Below are 11,038 nucleotides of genomic sequence, written 5' to 3' on the forward strand. Positions count from 1 at the left end.
TTCAACCCAATAAACATTGTCACACTTGATCTTATCAGCCAATTTTATTGATCCTTTACCTTTTACAAGACATGGTGCATCATTACCAAACTTGACACAGCTACCTTTATATTGTTCCAAGGTTTCAAGTTTACTTTTATCTCTAGTCATGTGATGTGAGAAACCACTATCAATTATTCATCTATCACCTTTACTCACATATGAAATTAATACAGTTTTCTCATCTTCATAATAATATTCTTTCATAACAACATATACAACTTCTTCATCATTACTATCAGACTCATTTTCAATTTCTTCTTCATCAATATAACAAGGTTTCTTATCTTTATCTTTGTAGTCATTGTTTCTTCTATTGTCTTTGTTATCTCTTTTGCCTTTATACTTTCTTTATTTTCTTTCATCCTTGTCTTATCTGTCAAGACATCTTGCAATAATATGACCAACTTTGTTACATGAAAAAAATTATAGGAAGTTTACCTTTGAATTTTCCCTTACCGCTTGGAAGTCTCCTAGCCATTAATGTCAAGCTTGTCAAGATCATCATCAAAGATATCACTATCATTATTCACACTTTTTTTTTCCCTTTCTTAATAAGAACCAATTGAGATTTGAAAGCCGATTTAATAGTAGTAGGAGTAAAATTATTAAATTTTGATAATTCAAAAGTAGTAAGTGTACCAACTAATCCTTCCAAAGTTAGATTTTTACTAGGAGTACGCCTCAATTCTTGTATTTCAGAAACTCTAATAGCATAAATAGGAAGTAGAGTTCTCAGTACCTTGCTAATCATAGTTTCATCATCAATCTTTCCATTGGATTCTCTTATAGCATTTACCACATCTTTGACTCATCCACAGTATTGAGCAATGGTTTCACCTTTTGACATTTGCATCTCATTAAAACTTGCCTCTTAAGCTTTCTAAATTTTGTCTTAAAACATTTGTCTCTCCTCCATAGATAGTCTATAGTGTATCCCACATTTTCTTGCTAGTAATGCACTTCTTTATATCATCAAACTTAGTATAGCTTAAGGTTGATGCAATCTTTACTATTGTCTGATTGTGTTCTTGCTTCTCTTTCATCTGTTGAGCTATCATAGGTCTTGGTATCTCTACATATACATGTGTCAAATTGTATATTGCTCCTCCAATTCCTACCAAGTGCAACTTCATCAAACTCTGCCATGCAAGGAAGTTCTCTTTGTTTAGCCTTGGTACCTCCTTTTATATCTTGATCTTTGGCTTTAAGTACCATCAAAATTTTCTTTACAAGCACCAAAACTTCAATACCAATTGTTAGAATGATTTAGAATAACTAAGAGGAGGGGAGGGGGTAATTAGTTATCCTCAGGTCCAAATGTACCAATTCAACTTTTAATCACTTCAAATGCTTCAAATCTAATCATTAAGTAGCTTAGTCTCTATAGAAAATAATCAACAACATAAAACTTGTAGTCCACTATCCTAATAGTAAAAAACTTTGCAGAATGTAAAACATTAATAGTAAAACATCTCAAATAACATCCACACAAGTATGACACCATGATTTAACATGGAAACCTGATTTTGGAAAAACTACCAGCATCATGCTACCAATTTTCACTCTTCTAAAGTGAGCTCTATGAGGAGCCAACCCTGTTAAAGGTTACAAAACATATTGTTAAATGTAACCTTATTAAAAGGATTTAATCACCTTGTAAGGAGTGGTCTAGTTAGAGGGCTTTAGAACATTCCATTAGAATGTCACCTTGATTAAAGGATTTACAAATGAATTTTAGGTCAACCTTGATTAAAGGATTTCAATACTAATACAATGGTTAGAAAGTAACAATAGGTTGATTTGATAAATACAACTCATTTTGAAAATACAGTTCAGAATGTAGCTCATATGTTGATTCATTGCTTGACCTCCATTATCATCATTTTCTTTGATCTTCTTGGAAATCCTTCAAGTGATCACATTTCATCTCTTCATAACTCTTCTCAGCCTCCTACTTAAGTTTGTCAATCAATAGCATCAACAAAACATCTACTTGTCCACCTCTCTTTTTTGGTTACCCTTATGCCTCCTTAAATAGGTAGTTCCAATGTTTTGCATCTTAAACACCACTTTTGATCTTAGGGTTTGGTTAGATTCATCAAATCCTTCCATCATTTCATTCTCCTTCTCCCCTTCTAGATACTTCTTTTAACTTCTCTTTGAATCCATGCCTAGAAACACTCAAACATGGTTTCCCTTGATTTAAATGCTCCAAGTAATCCATCCTTATCTTAAACGCATTATACATATTCCAAGAATTCAATTGTGTTGGATGGAGATCAAGATTTCCTCACAAACTCAAAAATCTTGTCACTTGACCAACACTGTGTTTTGACACTCGGTCATCACTAAATTATTCAGTTGTTACTAACTTTTCTGCTAAACATACTCTTTGATACTCGATCAATATTGACACTTGGTCAAATACTGTATTTTGGTTGGCTTATGTTGTTACTCAATCAACACTTACATCACTCGACATAAACTTCTAGTTCCTTATTTTTTTGCTCTTTTTCTTGGTCAAGCCTATGCATTTGATTTATCTTTGATCATTCATCTAGGATTCAACATTGTTTGCTCCACTTAGGTTATGATTTAAAAACAATCATATTATCTTGTCAAGGTCTAACTTAGATCAAGTTCCTATTCTAGTTTCACATAACTCAACCTTTCCTCTAGGACCTTCTATAATCTCTTCTTCTCAAATCCTCTTTATCAATCATCTTGATATGACACTCTACTTAGATAATAACTATCTTACCAATGAGGTTTGAAATCAATGACAACATAAAAAAATTTCCAATCATAGTTGCAACTAAGAACATTTTTTAGAGAAGAAATTCTTCCTTAGACGTCATAGGATTTTTCAAGCCAACCCCAAACTAGGGTTCTAAATGGATCAATGCTGCTCCATTTCACAGAAATTCTATTTGTTAGATAGAAATCCCACAAACCATTACACTATATATCATTTATAATGAGGTTTTGGGGTTCCTTGTCAAGCCAAATCTAAGAAACCCTGGGGGGCTTGATCAAATCCCTACCGTTGTCACTAGAGTTTGATAAGAGATCGTAAGATTTTTATCCTTGTTATGTTTTCTTGGAAAGGGTTGAGTCAAGGGGGATGTCTTATTTCTAATGCCCAATGAAATACCATTAGCCCCTAAAACCTTACAGGAAGAGATAATAGAAAATAACCATATTTGATCATTCCTACGTCTAATTGGGGTTTGAAACTTTGTCAATTCAAGCGGATTCCCCCTCAATTCTTCTTCTTTTAGAAAAATGACCCATTGGAGCTATGTTCAAAATATCAGAGAAAGAATTTAGGTCATCTTTCCTCTTCGTTGATGTCGGATGATCCTCCATCAATGCGACAAAAGAATTGTAAGTTGGAATTTGTTCTCGAGGTTTGGTATAAACACTACCAGAAAGGGAAGATGAAGAGAAAGCACTCAAAGGAGCCGAAGGGGTAGTGACTATAACAATAGGCTTGCATCAAAAATGTGAGTGAAGAGTAGAGAGATCTCACTTGCAAGCCATTCTTATGGATCACGTGTATAATCTTGATCATACTATTGCATAAATGATTGTAAGTTGGAGAGAAATTGATTTTCTTGCACGCGTGTATTTTTGTGTGTATAGGAATTTTTCTTTTTATTTAAAAAAAAATTAATTTAAGATTATATAATTCTAGTTATTTTTATTTCATTTATTATAACTAATTTTATATTGAAATTGTTTACAAATCTTGTGTTTATTCAAGCAACAACATGGGACTTACAATCTTATTCAAGCTCCTTACGAGCAACCACAATAGAAACAACAATTGGAAGACCAAAATTCACAACTTAGAATCCACCTTTTACAATGAGACAAATACAACCAGTAGAAAACCAAGAGTCACAACTTTGAATTCCACAAAGATGTCCCTCTTGGGATTTGAACTAGGGTCTCCACAATGAGAACTCATTTCTTCAACCAACTAAGCTAAACCCCTTGGACTTATTATAACTAATTTTAATAAAATACTTATTAATAATTATAAAGTTTTATAACATAAGCATTAGAGTAAATAGACATTTTCAAATAGGAAAGCATAAAATATTTATATTTATGATTAAAAACTATTTTGTTAATGACAAGTAGGAGACATTTTTCACAAGTCAAATTATGATATTGTATCATTATTAATATTCAACCATGTAATTTTTTGAGTCAAACTCAAACTCATGGAGATAGACTCTTGTGAATTACTACTCATGAAACATGGGTTGGTGAGTTTGAGTAAAAAATAACATAATTAAATCTTGATAACAATATCACATATTAAATTAATTTTTATATATTGAAATAATTGAAAATAAAATTATGGTTTTTAAAAATATAAAAAGTAAAATAATTTATAAAAAGTAATAAATATAAAACTATTATTATAAAGAATATGGTTAACAAACTTGACTTCCATAGAATTACTATTACAAAGAATACACATAATAAATGAGTTTTTTAATTTTTGATAGCTAATAGGCCATGAGACTAAAGGTTGTGAAAAAATCAAAAGACCCATTTCAATTAGGCACCAAAGATAAGAGATGTGTAGGTACTCTTGGTTTACCTCTTATAGATTTTCCTCAGATAAATTTAACCATTTTTAACTCCTGCTATTGATTTCAAATTTTTTACTTTATTTCTTGAGAAGTCCTTGTATATAATACCTAAAAATCACAACTTGGTTATGATCAGGTTGTTGAGAGACTAAACAAAATGTAATACATATTTAGAAATATAATATTATTAGTTAGAAAATTTATCCTTCCTAGCTAATACCCTTTTAAACTGAGTAGTGCATATGAAATAATGAAAACATTTTAAAGTTTCTTTTATATGTTGTCTTTTAATATAAAACTTCCTATAATTGTAAATGATATCAAATTTTAATGATCGATATTGTTATTTAAGATATTTATACATTTTCATCCTTTACATAGACATAAAGGGCTTGTTTGGTTGTTAAAATATGATTTGAGAATTGGCATTCAAAAATTTGAATTTGGGATTCTGGAACTTGAAATCTAGATTAAGGTTTTGCGAATGTTTGGTTCATAGATAATTGATAATGCCAAAAGACATTTCCTCCATTTGGTTGGATATTTATAGAATTGGAATATCACTAAAATAAGCATATTTTAAATTTTACCTATACCCCAAACTAGTTGACTAATTATTGGAAAAGTCGATCGAACTCAGCATCAACAAAGTGAGGCTTGCTTGAATCGAACCAGAGAGCTCATTATTGGAAAGGTTCAGAGAATTATGGCCTTGAATAGATCCCAAAGTCATTGAAATTGAACCTTCAAGTGTATTGAATCATAGAATATGATATTGGTCTACCAGTCTTCATACAATTCTAGCCCAAATATCAACTTGTTACTATTTTAAACATCGGTGAGCCATACTATTTACTATTAATAAACTTTACAAATGCATTGTCCAAAGAGGAAAATAACATTGAAAGAGGAGGATTATTGTATCAAACACTGATGTTAATGATAATGACCTTCTTAGGTCAAACCGAAGGGGCAAATCAGGCCAGTTTTGTAGGATGCCTGTACAGATCAGACCATATGTGAAGAGGGAGAGAAGGCTCACTACTGTGAGATAAGTTAAACCATTAACAACACATGAGAAAGGTTTCTTGGTTTAAAAATAACTTTCACATATGACATAGCCTAAACACCATCGAGCATATTGCCACCAATATTATTGTTATTAAGCATATCAAACTATATGAAATATGAGGCAAAAACCAAAATATAAATTAATCATCTGAATGTCAAACCCAACTAAAATTTACTTTATTTGGAACCCTCATTTTCAAAAAATGGGATTTAAAATGTGGATTCCAAATAACAAGTATTTTGAGGGGAGATGGAATTCTTGTTTTGGGGGTCAAATGGGGATACCAAGTCTATATTTCCCTGAATTCCAATTCCCATTTTGCAAATAGAAATAGTGGATTAGGAATTTTTGAGAATTTTGAATTCTAATTCTTGCTCAAATCCACGATCCAAACTGACGATTATCCTTATCCTTACATATAGAAGTAAAGGCTTGAATCCAAATTACCGAGAAAAAGTTACATTTGAATTAGACAGTTCATCATATGGATCATTTTAATTAATAAATTCATGATTGATATTGTCAATATCCTCCCATAATCCAACTTGATGCTCTTTCATAAACTGATCAGTCCACTCATACCCAAGAGGATATCTAACATGGAGAAAGTGCATTGGGAAGTCCACATTTCTCCTTATGATAGATTTCCATTTTTTAAATCTTTTGCGATCTTCAATGAATATAATAGGAAAAAGAGGAACAATTTACCTCCTCATCATATTAAGGTCATAGTTGCAAGGTCTAGGTATCATTCATTTTTCATTGAGATTTATCAACACCTTATCTAAATTGCCTAAATATATGTTCTAAAAAAGTCTCCTAAATAGAATCTCTATGTCGTGTCTTTTGGCTTCCACCATATGAACCATTGCAACAAACATTGATGTGCAAATGTCAGAGAAAACTTTGTATCTGTCAGGATTAACAATGAACTTGTTTCCTAGTATTATGTATACTACTTTAATGACCAGAAAATGTGTAGACATCAACATATTTCTAATTATAGTTCTAGTTATAGGCCCATAAAATGTTGTTTGGAGTGTAGGTCCATGAAGCTTAATGATAGTTTCCATACTTGGGCCTAATAGATATTGAGCCTATATTAAGCTAATGTCTCAAGCTCGCTTTATATAGAGAGGCTATCCATTATAGGAGGAAAGTGGAGAGATACAAAGTGAACCAAAAGGTCAAAAATGACCAAGGATTAATTTGCATATAGTAATATAACAATCTAAACTAAATTTTATAATAAAATAAACTAAAATTGATTTATATTTAATTGGATGGTTATCAAAGTAATCTAAAAAGACATGAAAATTGCATACCCTAATGCAAGGACTAAAAGGAAAGTAATCTCCATGAGAGAGGAGCATCAAAGACAAGGTAGCATTCCCTTTCTAGTTTATATTGAGGGTTCACACTCTCATGATATACCAATGAAAGGGGAAGATTTCCAATCTAAGATTACAAAATGCATAAATCACCACCATCAATCCACCCTGGTTTGATAACAACAATGATCTTTGTAACACTGGTTGATATAGTCCAAGATAAAGAAAGGACCAAACCTAAAGAGCTTAATCTAAATGATCAATAAAAATAACTACCATATGTTTCTGAGATTAAAAGAACACCAAAGTAATGAAACTAAGAAAATCTAAAATAGAGAAGAAACTAAAACAAGGCATACTGATCCTCTATGTGAGAGAATACAAAGATGATTTAAAGAGAAATATCCAAGTGGAAATTATTTCTAGGGATATGGTTATGTTTGGGAGTATGAGTCTCAAACTTACTATATCACTAAAAATCAGTACCTCTAACTATAATGTCCAGGGATCTGCTTCTTTGCTTTAAATAAAAGGAAAGGAAACACCTAACTAACAGACCCATACCATGTGGATCCTATCATTTACAAGGAATTTGCAATCAAAAGAAAATTAATCAAATTTATGACCGAATCCTACCACTTGGAAAATCATTATGGACATAGAAAAATCAATGTAAGGAGGAATAACAAATGAAAATTGAAAGTTTCTATATTTCTAGGTCACAAAGATAAGATTCCTTATCTAGTTTGATAATAAATGAGTTTATTAGTTGTATAGAAATATTATGAAATAGTTTAATTTTGTTAAAATCTTTATTTAAATAGTGTGAATTAAATAAAAACTGATTTTATTTATCAAATTTAGAAAAAAAGAAAAATTTAAGATTTATAAGTTTACATTGATTGCAAATATTGTTTGACTATGAATCTATCATCAATAAATCAACAAAATTTGTAGCACAAAATATATTTCTCATTTTGAGAAAGACCAAGATATTTCCTTTTTGGTAGAAAGATATTGTTTTGGCACTTTATATATTTTATGTGCTATAATATAATATATTTTTTCCTATTGATGCCAACTCGCATACTCCCTTGGAGGCATGGAATTTGGTGGTTGTTATGTCCATTTTTGTACTTTTGAATCATAAATGATAGCCTATAATTTAATTAGACCATAGTATAGACATGTTATGTTTTTATAAAACCGTTAATGACCCATAAAGTTTTATTATAAATTATATAGTATTGTACTTTATAAAATAAATATTTTTTATTAATGTATATATGTACTTTATATTGTAGATATAAAATTTTCAAATATTTTAATATAGATTCAAAAACTTGATACTATTAATAATTATTATATTAGTATTTAATATATATGTTTTTATTTTTGCATATATTACTAAGCTATGATATTAATATGTTACATTTCTATACTTATATTTTATAGAATCTTTCTAAAATAAAGTATATAAACATAAAATTTGTATTTAATTTGAGATATTCGCATGCATTATTAATTATTAATTTTTTTTATTTTTTATTTTTCTCCTTTGTAAAAAAAAGATTCTATATAATTTATCATATATTATTATTAATTTAGATTTTTTAACTTATAATATTTAATATTGATTATTCATAAATTAAAAGAATAACAATGAATTTTGTCTATAGAAAGTAAAATGAAAGACATTAACATGATCAAAATGTCATAGCAAAATCATATGACATTTGGAGGTGACCTCAAACTTAAAATTCCAGGCCTGCTCCCCATATGCTAGTCATCGTAACAATTTTGAATTGGCTTGCACAAATTTCAGTTATCTTTGCAAAAGCATAAGACTTGCTACTATAGTGTGCTTCAACTTAGGAGTTCCACTCATAAATTTAAGAAATAACTTTCCAATTTTATTTTTTTTGACAAATTTATTTAACTTTGGGAAGAATAAAATGCATAGATGAAAAAATAATTCTTAAGTTGGTAAGACAATTTCTAACCCTATAGACCTACAAAAACATGGACCACTATTTTGTAAGAAAAGACTCTAAATAATCATGTAGGCCCAAGGGACCTGTATAATGATTATTAGAAATAAAATAAATGTAATAGTTTATATACACTATTTAGTGATATATATTTACTATTATTTTGAATATTTAACATCTCTAAAATGTTTTTTCATTCCATTATGGAAAGTAAATAGTCTTATGATAATCACAAAATTATTTATAATATAAGTATGCTCATTTGTAGTGTAAATAAACTATTTCATAGGATATATCAATTATAACAATTAAGGTGAGGCAAAAGCCTACAACACAATGGTAACTTGCAAGCCTTTCATGTGGGAGGTCTTGGGTTCAAATAATTAATTCAAACAAATAATAATAATTAATCTAGGCTTTGACCATTTACCGATCAAGAAAAAAAAACAATTAAGTTGGATTAAGTGTATACTAGAGATATTAAAGATTTTTGATAAGCATAATTTAATAGTTGAATCTTTTACAATCTTATATAATTTAATAAGATTGCAAACAATTAATGATGCTAAACAAAATAAAAATAAAGCTATTTTTATTTTTCATTTTTTTTTCTTTCCAAAATAAAAAAATAGAATATTCTAATAAAAGAAGATAATATTAAAAGGTATTCTACTTGACAATAATAAAATATAGATTTAAAATAAAGCATAAATAAATCACATCAATATATAACTTTGTCATAAAGAAATTTTCTAACTATCCTAAGTTGTTTAACACTTTAAAAAAACTTGTTTCGTATTTTTTTGAGGTAGTTTTATAATGTGAAACAATTTTTCTGACATAAAATTCAAGAGCAAGCCCACAATTAAAACTCTATTAGTTAATTAAATTTATGAATTATATTATGTTTATATTTACTTATTTTGTCTATTCATTAATCATTATAAATAAATTTCTTAAACTCTAATTAGTTTAACTATTTGTTGTAAAATGAAGAATAAAAATAAATAGCAATTGCTAATCATTTTTAAAGACCACCTTATTTTTCTTCTTCTATATCTAACTTCAAATTTTGTAAGTTTTGTAGGTGGAATGTGCTTGTAAAGGACAGGATATCAAATCTTCCATTTCCTCACATGGTTAAAGGACTTCCACTTCAACTTTATTCTAAGGATTAATATTTCTATTAAAATTTGAGAGAAATCAAATTCTATACTAATTATCAATCTTTTGGTTATTATTTAATTTGAATGATTTTATTTATTTATTTAGCTTTAGCTACTTCACCTAGTTTTATGCCTAATTTCTTTCAAAGACAAACTAAAGGAGATTTGATTACTAGCTATGAGACTTTCCTAATGAAAGGGCATTCCTAATCTCTATGGATAAATAAATTATTGTGGTTATATTGTCGTTATCTCTTTTCTTGTAATGGTTGTGTTTCTTAATTATCACTTTGAATTTGTAATTGAAATGTTTTCTTTAGACTTGAAGATGCCATATATTCCATCTACTCTTTGTTATAGATTTATGTAGAATAAGTGCTTATACAAATTATATAAGATGATAATTAATAGAAAATGTTAAAACATAATCAAATTGTTACTTCTAATATTTTTTGACTTATTTTATAAAGTAAATAAAATAAGCATTATCATGGTATTATCCAAATAATAAGATTCTTAAGTCATTCCTCAATCTTCTATCACACAACCCCTATCTCAAGGAAAGTCAAAAATAACAAAAGAGAGCTAAGCAAAAAAGAAAAAAATTAGCACCTTGATGAAAACCTAGCAAATAGGTGTCTTATGTGATGCATAAAATGATAATAAAGTAAAAATGATACAAAAGTAAAAATATGATGAAAAACAAGAGAAATAATGTGTCCTATGGTGAAACCCACTTTTTTGCATTTCCATGGGAAAGTACTATGATGAAAACTTGGAAAACAAGTGACTTGTGTAATCCACCATCCTCTTTCACTTTACAACC

General features: G+C 29.0%; 1 protein-coding gene across 1 annotated transcript in view; it reads left to right on the forward strand.

Moving 5' to 3' along the window:
• The window catches only part of LOC149555195 (cytochrome P450 720B2-like), a 43,088-nt gene extending 32,765 nt beyond the window's left edge, over window positions 1-10,323 (forward strand). The window contains exon 8 of the mRNA XM_089829262.1: window positions 10,134-10,323. Coding sequence (XP_089685388.1) covers window positions 10,134-10,224 — 91 coding nt within the window. The 3' untranslated portion in view covers window positions 10,225-10,323. The remainder of the gene's footprint in view (window positions 1-10,133) is intronic.
• Window positions 10,324-11,038: the final 715 nt, after the last annotated feature.

Source organism: Cupressus sempervirens, chromosome 5 (genome assembly GCF_028749045.1).
Source record: "Cupressus sempervirens isolate cs-2001-9-10 chromosome 5, ASM2874904v1, whole genome shotgun sequence".
In the NCBI taxonomy this organism is placed as follows: domain Eukaryota; kingdom Viridiplantae; phylum Streptophyta; class Pinopsida; order Cupressales; family Cupressaceae; genus Cupressus; species Cupressus sempervirens.